General features: G+C 40.3%; 1 protein-coding gene across 2 annotated transcripts in view; it reads right to left on the reverse strand.

The window, feature by feature from the left end:
- The window catches only part of MED13L (mediator complex subunit 13L), a 169146-nt gene that overhangs the window by 129573 nt on the left and 23038 nt on the right, over positions 1-16535 (reverse strand). Inside the window, exon 3 of one of the 2 annotated variants that reach the window (XM_064393120.1) lies at positions 8778-8882. The exons of the other annotated variant lie outside the window; for it this stretch is intronic. Within the exon in view, the coding sequence (XP_064249190.1) occupies positions 8778-8882 (105 nt within the window). The remainder of the gene's footprint in view (positions 1-8777; positions 8883-16535) is intronic. 2 annotated transcript variants of the gene reach the window in all.

The raw sequence follows: 16535 nt of genomic DNA on the forward strand, positions 1-16535 counted from the left end.
GGCTGTCACAGACCTGACAAAGTACTGGGGTAGGACACTGCAAGTTTCACACCAAGGACACAGCAAGTTTCACACAAAAGACATTACGATCTCACAATATAAGAAGCCACATATGGACAAGGAGGAAGGTTTGCTTTATGCAATTTGCAAAAAAAAAAAAAAAATCAGATTTAGACACTGTAAAATGAGCTTTAAAATAACAAGGCTGCAACAGATGCTCATTTAATGAAATAACAGCAAACTTGCACATTTTCAAGTGTCTATTTAATCATAACACAGGTTCATCCTAACCATCATCCACTAGATTACCACAGACATATTGCAGCTTCCTGCAAACGTCATCTAATCACTTCCTCTGCAATCCCAATTAATTTCCCATAGCGCAGCCCCAGCTGTGGCTGCTGCTTTGTTTCCTGAAGTTCAAGTGTATCCAACTCTGCCCATGGTTACACGTGTTGTCTGTCACTGAATTACAGAACCATGGACTGGGTTGGGGAGACCTTAAAGCCCATCCAGTGCCACCCCTGCCATGGCAGGGACACCTTCCACTGTCCCAGGCTGCTCCAAGCCTGATCCAACCTGGCCTTGGGCACTGCCAGGGATCCAGGGGTAGCCACAGCTGCTCTGGACAAAGCATAAGGAAAGTGGTTGTGCTTCCCCACAGATGCAAGTCAACCACAATGGCAATAAAACCCTGGGCATAAGGATGTACTTAAAAACATCAGAGATGGTCCTTGTGCTTTTATAGGTAAAAGAAATCAAATGTTATATGAAAACAGTCAGGACTTCAATGCGTTCAGAAAGGCCTTTCATGAATGTTAGGCAAGAGGACACAAATTTGAAAATACCTTCAGCCAAGTAAAACTGGCTCCATTCACTGAAACTATAGTAACCATCTGCTTTTTGTTGCCTCTGTGCTCTTACAATACTGTCCAGAATGACCATGTTCAGAGAAAGTGAACACAGAGGGGGGAAAAAAAGAATTATTTACAGCAGTTCTACAGCCCTCCTTTTACTTCGATGCTCTATTTAAATATTCTGGCTATTTCAAGGGCTTGGTAAAACTGGCTTTTGTAGACTGAACACAAAAAACAAACAGGAGAAAAATGCAGCATTTTCCCCCCTCAGCCAGAATGCAGTCAGAGCACAGTGGTTAAGCAAAAGTAGAGTAAGCTAATTACCAAGTATACAGCTGCTCCTACCTGGCAGAAAGCAAAGGAAAAAAAATCCTATGAGTCATCAAATGCAGTTCCTAAATCTGGAAAAGCCTTACAAAAATAAACTTCTACGAAGAAGGGACTAGCTTCAGAAGAAAAAAGAATGATGCAGATAATAAAGATCATTATTTCAGAACAAAAAACTATTTCCAGTTTGAAAGGAAAAAGTTTTTTTGGCAAGGCAACTACTAAATATGTCATCTAGTTAAAAGCAGCTTCTCTTCTTGTGGTTTGTTGGGGCAGAATGAGCAAAGATATCTTCTACCAGATTCTTTTTTTATATCAAACACTGAAAGGGGGTGGGAAGGAGTCATTTCTAATTCAATTTAGAACAACTTTATTCCTCTGCATGATCATCAGCACTTCTTATATCCACTGTCAACACATACAGAGGTCCAGATATTGACTAAGAACTCAGGGTAAGTTATGTCCTGCTTGAAGCAGGAAGGATAATCCTGACTTCCCACTTTTGCAGACACACAGGGATAGAGATACACAACTGTTTATGCTTTGGCAGAACTTCTGTTTTGCAAAGCCTTTACTTGTGTAGTTTCTCATATATTTTAGAAAAGAGCAAATGAGTCTCTAAATTACTAGTAGCAAAACAAAAGAATTTGTAGCAAGCGTTGCTTGAAATTTTTATTGTTCAATTTTGTTGCTAACTTTAAAGTTTCCCTGAGTTCTTTTGGGAGTCCTTTCTTGTACTCATGCATGGCTGCTGTTGAAATTACATTACATTGGCCAATACATTTCCAGGTATTTAAATTTTAAAATTAAATTTAAAAAGAGAGGAGCTGAAAACTTCAAATCAGGTGTGAGCTGTTGGGGGAGAAGGATGTTGTGAGCTTTCTGTGTGTTGGGTGCCAGAGGAAGCGAGTTCTGACCCACCTGTACTCACACACTAAATGAGCACTGATTGACACAGGAGCCACTGCTGCCCACACATTCCCCCACCAAACCCAGGAAACCAAAACTGCATTTCCTTCAGTTTTCCAAATAGATTTTTTTGATCCAATATTCCAACAGTTTTAATTAAAATTATTTTTGAGGAGAAATGCATCAGCTTCACAACCTGATCCCATGAGCTGTTCCATTATAAGCTGCAAAATATTCTGATCTCAAAAGTCTTTTTCAGCCTAAATGATTGTGTGACTCCATGGAACACATTTAAAATAAAGCTATGGAGTGCTCTGAAACAAAATCTCCCTTTCAATTATCCTCCAAAATGTCTTAGAAATTGCAGTGGAAAGTCTCCTTTTTGCCCAAAACACCAGATCCCCTTTCAACTACCCCAAGTTTGAGCCACTTTATACTCCCACCTCTCTTTCCTCCTAATAACAGTTACTAGAAATTTGCTTCAGGTTCATTTTAGAAGGAAATAATTAGATTTACAATTAACATTCCAAAGTATTTCTTGTGTAACATTTTCCCATTGCTAATCATTTACCCAGTGGCAAGGCACAGGAATCCACACAGGGTGAGTGTGCAAGGACAAACAGGGGCTCTCAAAATGCAGCATTTAAAGTGAAAAAGACCATGTTTACAGCGAGAACAACAGTTTCCCAACTTCCTTTCAGACTGGCCTGTAATTTCCAAATCTTTCATTTCCAAACAAAATTGGCTGACTACTAATAAGTTTCCTTTTGATATTTTCTTCCCTTGATGTCTAGCTGGATTATCAGCACAAAACAAGTTCCTTTTTTCCTTACTCAGAATTATTTGACTGCACAGCATCTCCTCTGAACAGACAGCAGGAGACTGACACTTACAGAAGTAAAAACAGAAACCCCAACAAAACAAGCAAAGAAGAAAAGAAATATAATCACAGACATCATTACTGAGCAATGCTACTTGACAAAAATAATTATTTATGCTCAATTGCAGTGTAATTCTTCCTTCACCTCTCCTGCATTTCACAAAGTTTTCTTAGCAGGTTTAATCAAATTTTCCAGAATCTTGTTGGATATTTAAATAATGACATGCCCACTTAATTTGCACAAAAGAAAAGGCATGGATTAAGGTTTGCTTTGATTCATTGGTTAAGCATTAAGTAATTAGATTTGCCTTGTTGTTAAGGAGAGGATAAACACGTTGCTCAGTTATGATCTAAACCCAAAGCTGCCCCTCTATGTTTTTTTATCCTCCAAAAAGTTTCTTCCAAGTGGACACTCAGAGATGACCTAAATGAAACAAGGGCCTGGAGGGACCAGGCACGGGGAGCTACTTGCCACTGCCAGAGGGCAGGGATAGATGGGATACTGGGGAGGAATTTTAAAGAGATAAGTTAAATTAATGTGCTGTGCTCTTCTTCCAACACAGCCACAAATCTTCACACAGAGAGAAATTATCATCCCTGACTCTAAACCAGCTCTCATAACTAAAAAAATGTAACTTGGCTCCAAAGTTACCTTTTTTTCCATCCTGTTCTTACTATGTACTACCACACAAAACAAAAGAAAAAAAAAAAAAGAAAAGGCAAAAAAAAGATGGCATCACCTCCTTGATTGCAAGCACAGAGAAGCTGGAAAAAAGTAATTTATGCAGTGCAGGATCAAGTGAGGAATGGTGACACAGCCTAGAATTGAGAATACACCAATCACCCTGTAAAATAAAAAGAAAATTTGATGCTTATTATAAGTTAATGCCCACCAGATTGTTCACAAAATACAGTGTCTAGAGACATCTTGTTCACAGCATTTACTATTGAAAAAAAGCCACAGAAAATAAATCTAAAAGCCTCATATCTCTCTCTATAAATCTACTCCCAGGGCAGAGCTGTAGAGAACATTTGTACAGGGTTTGAGCTGGGGAAGGTTTCCACACTCACTCTGCTTTATACTTCCTGAAAATGTTTATTTAAGTTGCTATTTTCCATTGCTGTTGTGACTCCTGTCATTTGAAACACCACAGAAACAGCCACAAAGTGTCAGTACAAAGCCAGAAAAACAACAAGACAAAGCTCAGAAAGAACAAAGCCTGTTTTGAAATCTGAAGACACCTGTACAAATACTTTTTTTTTTTGAAGAAAAATAACCCAAAACTTTTTCAAGTGAAAAATAACCCCTCCAAAAACATATAAATTCAAGTGAAACAGTCAAGATAAAAACAAGGAAGTTCAAATGCACTTACACTGGATAATAAAAGAATCGGTTTGTTTGCTATCTACAGTGATTTTTCCTAGGAAAACATTCACCAGAAGACAAATATTTAATATTACTCAAAAGCAACAGTCCCTGTTTAAAGCTGTTCTGTAAGACCAACAACTCTGTTGAGCAGGCAGTGTTTATAACAAAAACGTGCTTTTTATATCAGACAGTTTGTGCTAACTCGGCAACATTTCCAGCTCAGTACACTCTGTACCGGCGGGGCTTGCCAGAAACTCGGCTCTCCACGAGCATTTTCCTATTTGTTAACTATTTCTTCCAAAAGAAAGGAACTAATCCCAGTGTTTCGAAATCCTCTTCCCAGCCATTTAACAAGGAATTCATTTGCCTAACAAATACACAAGGAAATACTAATGTAAATAGAATAATAGCAGAATAATTTCTGCTATGTAAATCAGAGAATCCGGTGGTTTAGCTTTAAACCAGAACAACACAAAGCCAAGCATTACCACGTTTCCTAAAAGGCTAAATCAGAGAGGAATCCAAGAGGCACTAAAGGCTTCTTATTTTTTCCCAACTCTATTCCAGATAACAGCCAAAAAAGCCCCTTTACATTTGGATTCCGTAGTGCGGGTCGTTTTTTATTTAATAAATATTGATGAAATGTTAAAATATTTATTAACTCAGAGAGAGAAGGGTGGTTGATGGTCTAACTTAATGGATGGGCCGGAGCACAGGCAGCCCTTCACAAAAGCACTGCTGTTCAGAGTAGAAAATCCACGGAATCACGAAGGAAATGTGCATCCACAGTCAAAATCCACACACCTCCAGTGGCTACATCTTCTCAAACCTCAAAGCCATGCTGAAACACAGGGATCTCAGCATTTAGGGGTGATTTGCAGCCCTTTGGCAGCTGCCCCCGACCCTGCAGAGGAAGAACTTGGCTACAACCAGCTCAGCTCAGCCACACGTGCTGGACACGTTTGCTGTGCTTGCACACCAAGGTCAGGGTGCAACACATCCCTCACACACCCAAACCAGGGCATGTGACACAAATACCTGCTGTCACAACAAATGGTGCCTCCTGAGGGGAATAAACACCAGGACCTAATGCCACCCATGCAATGCACCCACTGCAGATGAGTGACAAACCCAACTACCACACTGGTACTGAGGAACAGTAAATGCTGGGCAATCACCAATTCTCATTGCTCTGCCCTTCTGGTATGTACAAAATGGGTTCTTTTAGCAGCAATGAAATACTGACCTCTGAAAAACTGAATCCATTTCCCCAAAAACCTGGTGATGGGATTTCAGGTTACGATGGCTGTGCCTGCCACTTCCTTTGTGTCTCACCCTCTTGGACACTGCACAGCACAGTCAATTCTTTGCAAAGCTCCCATTAAATAAACTATCATTACATAAAACAGCCCCATTTTCACAGCACATATGGTTTTGAAAACTCCCTTTATCCACTGGGCAGCTGCAATGCTGAACAGAAGCTATGGCCAGAGTTATGGTACATGGCAGAGAGTTTTGTAAATCCCAAGTTTCTGTGTGTTTTTATTTGATTGCAAAATGTCACATTTCTGACATATGATGGGGATTTACATCTGCAAATGTTCAACATGTCACAGTGACAGACTGGGGCCATGCTGACTGTATGTTTTGTTAACACTGACAACAACCACAGCCAATAAAACTCTGGGAGTCTTTGTACTCCAAACGCATTCTGTATTCTTTTCTAATATATTTGTACAAAACATCTTAACTTCCATTTTCCTCAAGCACTGTATATTCAAAGGCTTTTAAAAAGTTACAGTTCATGGGATTTCAGGGTTGTATTTTCTTTTGTTCTTTTTCCTTTTAATTTATTTATTTATAATCTCATCCCAGATGTGGCATCAAATGCACACAGCGGGATATCCTTAAGCATTGCTTTGTAGAGTTCTTTGTGTCACCATCCAACATTCTTAATCATGTGAAGATTAGCAGAAAGACTTAGCTGGGAGTAGTGTGAGCAGTGGGAGGGGAAACTGGATATCTGCTGGTTTAAAAGAGTTCCACACCAGCTCTGTCTCCTTTTCCCAATTTCCGCAGCTCCCAGAACACAGAGACAAGGTGGAGCAATAACCAGCCTTCCCTTCCATTCACTATGCACTGCCTGCTTGTTCAGCACAGCACCTAAACCAGGGCTCCCTCCTCTTCCTCCATCCCACATCCTGCACACACATCCTGGATAACTTCACAGCTCAGAGTTGGTGGCCAGGGGGGAAAAGCTGAACACAAAAGCTTTGGCTGAGGCAGCTCCCAGTTCCTGGTTCCAGTCAGATCAGCAGCTCCAGATCCCAAAGCAAGGGCAGCCACTGGTGTGGTTTGCAAACCAGTGCAGGCAGCCCGGTGAGGGAGGGTGTAAGGATCTGAGAGCTCAGCATTCCCACAGAAATCGTCCACTGCAGGAGGAAGCCAGGACACCAACAGCTCCATGTGTAAGACAGGCAAACAAGGGGGCTGGACTGATTATTGGCCCCACAGGCATTGGAAGGTTGTGGATTTCCATCATAGGTCACTGTTCTTAAACAAAGACCATTTAACATGTGCAAAGTAACCACAGAAAGCTTCTAACAAACTGTACAAATGACAAGAAAAGTCATTTTTAGGATGCAGTAATTCATTCCTCATCCTAACATGTTAATCTGAATTGATACCTGGGATTAAGTGGCCACAAGCCCAAAAATGCAGAAACTGTAATTGTCATAGGGAAACTCCAGAAAAGAAGTGGATCTGCTGACAACACAACTTCAAGAAGACGAATGACAAATTTTGCCTCTGACACATATGGACTAACAGGAAAACAAATTAACAGCAGCCTGTTCTCACATGAAATTATGAGACAGCACAATAGTGTAAAAGTCATCTTATATGCAGAGCTCTTAAACCTGAATTAATAGAGGACTATTGCATAGTTACTGCTAGGTATAATTTGGAATACATTAAAACCTTTACTTCCCCAGATCAATATTTAAAATAAACAAGAAGCAGTGAGCAGGCACAGCCACTTCATTAAAGTGATTACATAAACTCTCAAACCAAGACTTAATTTGAATTAATAGTAAAGATAAAATTGAATGCATAAACATGCCATGCAGAAAGAATGAAGTTCTGAAAAGAATTAAGTGGTTTGATGATATCACATAACAAACACCTGATGAATTCATTAAATACAAAGGGTTGCAGATGCCACGATACAGTGAGCAGTTCCTACTTGAAAAATCAGATGGATATCAAACTTACAAAAAACTAGTGAGTCTTAACAGCTGCAGAACACAGGCAGACATTTTGCAAAGCAGCAGCAGCAAAATTTGAACCCAGGACTGATACAGCCAAAATATCAATATTAGTTGATAATCAACATGATTAGTTCCAATGAAGTTAATCCAGTGTTTGAGGGAACAGCTTCTATTTCTGCTTGGAAGTGCCAAGAGTTTCTCCTATAGAACTGCCCTGTAGCTGAGATCCACTTTCCCCAGACACATTCCCAAGGGGAGACCCTCAGCTCATCGATTACATAAACTACTCTCTAGTCTTACTCACCTTTGCAGGGCAGCTAAATATATGCACCAAGACTTAAAACCTGCAGAGCCATCAAAGCACTTCTGCTGGAACAGAAGAGCCGACAATTTATGGGCTCTTCAGTTGTGCCTGCTTTTATCAGGCTGGTTAGTTGAAAGAAAATGCACACATAATTACTTAATCCCATTAAAACAAAGACAAATGACAGCAGAGAACTCCCAAGCTCAGCAGTTTGAGCACTGGAAGATTCTGAACTCACACAGAAATGAATCAAGGAGCCTCCTCTGTGGGCAGCTCCTTCCACAGCCCCTCTTATTTTGGCTACATCAGCATCACAGCTCAATAATATCAAGCCAGCTCCAGAAAATGGCATCTTGGACAATGAAGAGCTTCCAGATTTCCCAATGTACCACTAAGCCAAGGTCTCCACTTTTTCAGTGATTACATTTCAAATAAACAAAGCAAGTAAATTCACAAGAAGCTACTAAAAAAATTCAGTTGCTTCTTCCAGCATTTGGGGAGCACAAGCAGGAATCCCAAAGAGGCAGCAAATGGCAGTTTGGGGTTGGTGCTTAATTTTAACATTTTGAGTTTCAGAAACTTACAGGAACTCCTGTTCAGTGCATTAATGACAAAATGCAAACTGTAGTCAGTACCTGAAGAGGGAAAATGAAGCAAAGCAAGTTAATGTTTCTCATGGGGATTTATAACGCAGGTTTGCTGGCATGTTTACTATGCAGGAATAAATAAATGTGTAAAAGAACTGTAAGAACACATTGAAGAACTGAAAAATGAACTTATGTAAATTCATATTAAACTCAAAAGTCACTTATTTTTAAGGCAGTAATGATTTTTTTTTAATACAAATATATATTTAGCATACCTCTAAGCACCAGGATTTTTGTCTCTGCTGTTCCCACACAATAATCTGTGCCCTTGAATGTGAGCAGTGTCTCACCTCCAGGCTCAGCCATCCTACAACAGCTGTCTGGGACAGGACAAGCAAACAGTGCTGAGTGTAATGTTTGCTCACCAATTACCCCTTTGTGGGCTCACTGAGAACCTCCCAGGACAAGGCCAGGCAGGATCCCCTATCCCAAAAGGGGAGGGATTAGGAATTTCAGTACTAGAGCACATTACTTTTGAGACTAAACAGTAACAGTCTTGCAGGCAAAACATTTTTCTTCACACTTTCCAGGCCTTAACTGTGGTTTGCAGCAAAAGAAATGGTAATAAAATAATGCTTCCTGCAGTCTAGTTTAGTTTAGGAAAAAGGCAGAGGGGGACTGAGCCATAATTCCACATACACCTGGGACAGGGGATATCTGTCTGGAAGTTTTCCACTTCCAAGGACAGCTTGTCCAGGTACAAAGGCTCTCTGGGGAGATCTCTCAAGCATGCTGCTGTTTATTACTCTCAGCTTTACCTCACCTGCTTATTAGTTCCTGAATATACTATTTCCCAAAGAACAGGAATAAATGAGTGGGAACTCCTGTATTTGGACTGCAAAACCCTGTGGGTATAAATTCCATGGGTTTGTGCAGAGGACCAGAGGGCCTGGAAGCACCATCACCAGCAGAGAAGCAGCAGCAACGATGGTGACATCGCTTCAGAACACCCCAGTTTTAGTGAAGTATTTCATTTATTTCAGTATGGTGCAGCAACATAAATCTTACTTTGCTTTGTATAGAAAATCCAAATTAGACTCGCAACTCAGGGCTGTTAGGGATGGCAAGAGAATCCTTAAGTTACTTGTAAGTTATTCAAACAATAATGTTAGTACAAAATAAAAATAAACTGTTATCTTTCAATAAGCCAACTACACATTAAAGAAAACCTATAAAGCTCTCATCAGGAACAAAGATTCCTCTTGACCAGCAGCCAGTTAAAGTGGCAGAACTCTCAGGAATATCTCTGGAAAGGGCAGGATTGTCAGTTAAGCCCTTCACCATTCTATCCCAGCACAGTCCTACATCACCTCCATCCCTTAATAAGAGCAGAGGACATCACTCAAGTACAGAAGCCAGCTTGCTTTACAGTCACACTGCTCATTGCCACAATATCAGAAATCACATTCTTTTCATACAGAAGAGATGAAAAAAATGACAGAGCAGACAAACACCACACACTTCCCCTTCAGCTGCTTTAGAGAACAGATTCCAGGGAATTTCATTGACATATGTAGCCAAGTGTTGCATAGAATAAATTTTGTCAAACTCCAAAGGGACCAAGAAATTTTCCTTCCAGCTCTCCAGAACCATAAACCCATCAGACTCCAAGCCCTGCTGCTGCCCTGTTGACACAATAGCACTGTCCATACGTCCCATCTCTTTTGAGAGCTTTAAAGAATAAGTATTAAATTCTTAAAGCCATTCCAGTAAAAAAATCCTGTACAATGACCCTTTCATCATCTGTGACTGGAAGTTTCCCTGGTGGGAAAGGTGTTCTATTACTTGTGTTTCAGAAACAACCAGAATGAACAACTACAAAATAGAAATGTTTTACTGCAAATCTGAAATTTATTTCCTGCTTAGAAACTGCCACACCTGCCAGCTTCTGCTCCTCCTTCTACGACCAAGTTTATCAATATAAACACTTTAATATAGTAAATTCACACTTCAATTTCTCTGGGAATTTAAGGTGCTACTTGTGCCTGGTTATTTGTACAATCCACCCATCAATTTCTTGTAGAAAGTTGAAGCATTTCAGTTTGACTCCTCTGGCTCCCTGACTATTCCAAAGCAATAAATGTCGCAGGATTTGGTGCAAACACCATCCAGGAGGAGCAGAGAGACCAGGGCTGGGAAGGGGAGCAGGAATGGCTGTGGGGACAGCCAGGGAACACCGGAGGTGCCCGTGCCAGGGCCCAGCCCAGCACTGGGCTCGTGCCAAGGCAGAGGCAGGGCTGGCAGGAGGCAGAGGCAGCTCAGGGAGCTCCCAGCCCTCAGCACTGAACAGAAACTGAAACTGTGCGGGGCTCCCAGCAGCGCTGAGCTGAGGGAGCCAGGGACCGCTGCAGGGCACTGGGGGGACCAAAGCAGCACCGCAGCCTTTGCTGCTCTGAGCCAGGCCTGGGCTGCAGCTCCTGCTGCCTCCGCTCAGCCCCAAGGACACATTTAAACGTGGTTTACATCACAAAGAGGCAAAAGCATTTCAGCTGTGCCCACCCTGCAGCGTGCCTTTCCTCTGGTTTGTACCTTCACTTCAAACTACTGAGCATTTCAGCCTTGGAAAATCAATTTTACACTGTTCCACTCAAAGCTCTACTTATCATTATATGAGTGACTGCAACACACGGGTGCTTGGTTTCTTTGGGTTTTTTTTAACCAAGAGACTAATATTTAACTAACAGCACAACTCTACCCTTTTCCTTCTGACACCCCCATTTCCCATGGGCAAAGAGCAAAGGTAAGAATCCACCTTCATTCTTAACCTATCCCACGTACTCAGTTGTCTTCCACTTGCTCCTCCTCTCCATTCCACGCAGAAATATGGTTTTGTTTGCTTCTTTGGAAAGGCCGTGTTCCAGTTTCAGGGCCCTGAGGTTTCAATGAACATCAAGAACAAACTCCACATTTTCAAAGCTGCCTCTCCCCCCATTTTCCTGGCTGACCACTGACACCCCCAGCCATGGATCACATCTGGGAATTGCCACAGGGACACACTGCCAGGTATCCAAGGTACTTGTCCTACAGATTACAGTCAAATCCCAGGATAAGTAAGTGCAGGTGTATAATGAAGCCCACTTAAAATGAAACCAGTCTCAGGCTTGGGGTACAAGAATTCTGTAGTAAGATTTATGACCTTTAACAGGAACTTCATTATAAAGAAAGTGACTTTTATATAATGAAAACCATCTCTCTCTAAAGAGGAATGATGTGTTAACATCAGCAGAGCCGTGTTTCAGTGCTTTTTGTTTGCAATCCAGCACCATCATTGTCACTTAAAGTTCATTAATTATTCTAAAAATGCCATTACTGAAATACAATTGTATGCAATTTTTAAATAATTTTCTTCAGAAGGTGGCATTTCATCTATTTTTAAAGTCTGAATTTTCCAGTAGAGCTTACCCTGTGTTCTTAGAATTACTCAATACATCCAAATACAAACATTAGTAATGAGCCCTATTAATGCAGATTTCACTTCAAGCTAACTTAGATTTACTTCACACAGTTAAGTGAGTTCATTTCACTGGAAAAAGAGATTCCCTAAAGGAAAAAACATCAGCGACTGTGGCTGATATTGCCCAATACATTGCTGAAAAATAAATTCTACTGATTGGATTTTTTTCATTTCCCCCCTCCCTGAGCAGCACTTTTAAAAATACAGTATTTTAATGATTGTTTAATTTTCATATAACTAGAATATAAATCCTTTACATACTGCTTTGCTGCAGCTGCAGCATGATGTCTCGTTTTTCATGGAAAAAAACCTAATTACGTGGTTCACCAAATTGCCTGTGGTAACACATCAATTTTATTTACATTCAAAATTTGGATTTGAGTTTGTTCTCAGCAGTCCAGTTAATTCCAAGCCCATTTTACACAATAGTTCTCCTGGATTCATTAGTAACACCTCACTCTGCTGTTATTGGGAGGGATTCCCAGCTATTGGAACCTTGCTTTGGATTTCCAGTGCTTTCCTGGCAGTTCCACTCCCACAGTTCTATCCCAGTTTAAATATCCTGGATTTGCTCTAAGTCTGGCCTTGCTGACACAGTTCTGCCAAAGGACCATCAAATGTCCACCCAGAAGGCAGCTGTTAATATTGCCTCTGGAATACTGACTCCTTTTTTCACAAAAACACCAGAGATAAACAAGAACTATTGTGTGGCAAATAAAACCTAAAGGTTAATTACACAAAATTTCAACTATTTCAGTTGAACTGAGCTTGTGTTTGGAAAGCAGAAAGATTATGAGGAAGCACATGGATTCAGTAAAGAATGTCTTGGCTTTGCCTTCCATCAGCGTCTTTCCTCTGAACTGTTTTCATTAGGTAATTTGTAGCAATCAACAGGAAAACCTCCAAATTCTCAGCCATGAACAAAATTAAGATATTAATTCTTGAGTGATACAAATAAAATAAAACAACAAAAAGCATTAGGCTTTTTTACATATGGCCCTTTGGAAGATTTCAGACTTTTTAATAAAGACCAGACTTTTTAGCTTTAGATATTGCCAGCTGTAAGAGGGAAAACACACTATGTGAGAATGATCCATGGAATATCCTGAGCTGGAATGGACCCACACGGATCAGTAAGGTCCATTTCTTGACTAGAATTGGTAATGAATTCATAAATGCCACATTACTCATTGGATCCTACTCTGAACACCGAGATTCCCTGTTCATGTGGAGACAAAACCACTGCAGGAAAGAGGAATTAAGGCAAAAGTAAGTGCAATCAGAATTCCAAACAGGACACTCAGTTTTAATTTTATTTTTAAAGACTCCCATGACCCAATTTCAAGTAGAAAGAGTAGAAGTGGAGGGAAGAACATTTATTTTTAAAAGAAAGCAAAACAAAATGAAGACATCTCGCCCAGACACAATAAGGCTCTTGTCAACTTCATGTGTATAAAAGGAGTTGGCATTTTCCCATGAAGCAATTCCTTAATCCCAAATGATGGCATAATAACCTCATTTAATATGCCTGCTTAAAAGAAAAAGTTTATTTTGTCTAAGCTGAACTTCAACTGGCAATCACCGGACACCAATTACCAGTGTCAGATATAAGGGTCACAGAACAATTCTGCGGGCTGAGAAAGTAGGAATTCACTTTTCAATCCCATCTTCTGGCCGAAAGAATGGAAAAGTTGAACTCTGTTTTCATGTCTTTGGGAATAATCTATGCTAGGCAATTAAGAAAATGCAAATTACTTATCTTATTGAAAATAATCAAGCCAGAAACAGACTTTTCAGTAACTTAATATTCCAATAAAGTCTTCTGTCACAGGAACCTACTTGTTAATTCCACTCTACGCTCAAGAACCGGCAATTAACCATTTTCAGATTTCACTTCAAATTATTAATAAGTGGTACTCAGCTGCTTGATATTCATTGCTGCTTTTTTAAATGGAAAGCCTTCCAAAAGCCTTGCATTTCAGATCCTGTATTCCTTGTTCATGAACTGCTTTTCCAAGCCCTGGCTGCTCTCGTTCCTGGTACCTCTGGGCATGACAAGAGTTCTGGGGTTTATGGAGTTACTCAGAGTGCAGAAAATTGTTGTAATACACATCCCATGCTTTCACCAAAGCCCAGGGATCCCAGGAATAACCTTTGGGCAAATCCAAAGAAGTCTCCAAGTCATGGGTAATGCAATTCCAGCAGCAACTCCCTCCCTTCTTGCCATAATCTCATAGTAGAATGAAAAGACTGAGGAGCACTCTCATTTGAACACCCATTTCACAGCAAGGGGGCTCAGTCTTCATTTCACGCATTGCTTCACACACTTAAAATGTGTTTGAATAGACAGGAACATCTTCTCATTCAATAATTAACATATCTCACTACACAGAGCTTAGAAAATACTCTAATTCCTGACAGAGCTCCCAATTCCTCACAATTGCAGAAATAAGACAGTACCCTGAAAAAACCTTAAATAGGCTCAAACTGAAATGGAAAGTAGATTTTTCACTACTTTATTCTCTTTTACATTAATGGAAACAAAAAATATCATTTTTTTCCAAGCTTTCCATTGTTTTTCTTTTAATCTCTACTAAATGCTGACAAGCACCAACTACTAAACATTTACAGCTTAAACATTGACTTGATTTAGAAGACTTGACTGAAAAATGAAACTTTGAAATCTGGCAGTTCATAAGAGAGCATCAAGAACCCTTCCTAGCAGGAATAAAAACAACTAAACTGAGTTCTGGGGCAAGTTGTTCTCCTCAGGAAAGATCCTTAAAAACAGAGCTGACAATGTTCTGCTTTCCTGTAGGTAAAAATCAGCAAATTTCAGATAGAGAAACAATAAGAGAAGTTAATTTTGGGCACAGCCACATGGGTTAATGTGGGTGCCCTGCACACAGCTCTTCCTACAGGCAGCATTTTTCCCTCCTCACTTTTATCAGCACCAGGGGATTACGGCTGCGCCAGCCTGATATGCCAAGAATTCATAAACAGGAACGAGCCGAAGCTCCAGGTTTTTCCTGTCATAGCTCAAATTTCAGCTACGTTTTTAAACTTACCAAGCTGCAAAGATCCTGTACAATAATCTTTCAGGAAAGAATTGCCTAATTCATTCAAGATCATCTATTCTTCATAAGCATTTCCATCCAAATTCTTATATTCTACACAGCAGAAATTGAAATAGTATCATTTTTCTGGGGAAGCAGCTCCAGAAATTAATGGATCATGTGCAATATATAGATGGAAATCCCAAATACCTACCAGAATCAGTGAGTTCAGGGACACAAGCTACTAAGCTGATGAAAATATGTAGTTTTACCTAAAGAACTATCAAATACCCAGAATTTATTCATTTTCAAGCTCCTATCTCCTGCCAGCCTTCCAGAGTCCACCTCCAGTGCTGTGCTTACAGCCACCAACCTGTATTCTCAGTAGTGGTACACATCATAATCCCTGAGAATGCCAATATTCTGTACCACAAATGCAGCAGACCAAGTGGAATGTATCCATAAATCCAGAACAGAGATTATAAATTGATAGACAAAACTGTCAGAGAATTACAGATTATTCTGAGTTGAAAGAGACCCACAAGATCATCAAGTCCAACTCTTGGAGTGGTGTAAAATGTCAGGGCAAAGTGCTCTTTGCAAAAGCCAAGAAGGGAACTGAGGAACAGATCTCCCTTCCCTATAATCTCTGTGGAACCCACAGGGTCTAGGGCAGGGGTGGGAGAAGAGAGAAAACCCAAGAGTTGAGTCTAAATTCTCCGTGATGCTCCAGATGGTATTTGGTCACCAAATGCAAATGAGAGCTCTGCAACTTGCAAATCCACAAAGTTCCTGTCAAAAACGCTGCCAACAGTCAGACACTCCCTCCTCTCCTTCCACTTCTTCTGTCGGATGTACAAAAAAATGGATTTATAGGAAAAGGTACTGTGGCTGGAACAGTTGCCAAACCTCTCCAGGCAATATCATTAAATAGCATTTATCTTTCAGAAAACCAAACTTCAACAAACTTAAGCACACCAAACTTTTTCAGATTTATAGAGCCACTCCAGTTTTTCCCCACTCACTGACCCCACCCCAATCAGCTTTTTCCACCCAGGACTGAATAAAGATCTTCAACCTCTCATCCAGTTTTAAATGCCAGCACAATAAAAACCAGAACACCACAGTCAAGGCTGGCAGGAAGAAATGTAGGAGAATGTGCAAGAGAGACCTCTGAAGTTCCCAGCTGCTTGGTTAATCCAACCACTCCACTGATCTATAACTGCTCTGCAAATAATTGTTTTTACTTAATCTCCCATGACAGCATTTAATTATCCACAGTTTTGGAAAGCTACTACATAAACAACTCTGCTCATACCTCCTGTTTACAACCACTAAGTTGTTTTCCCTATGACTATTTGAAATTCTTTTATTAATGGCAGATTTGTTGTTTACCAAATCTTCAGTGTTATAAAGAGAAAGAGTTCATGAGCAAAAGTTTTTGAAGTGCTTCTGAAAACAAA

The sequence above is a fragment of the Passer domesticus genome, chromosome 17, assembly GCF_036417665.1.
Source record: "Passer domesticus isolate bPasDom1 chromosome 17, bPasDom1.hap1, whole genome shotgun sequence".
Taxonomy (NCBI): domain Eukaryota; kingdom Metazoa; phylum Chordata; class Aves; order Passeriformes; family Passeridae; genus Passer; species Passer domesticus.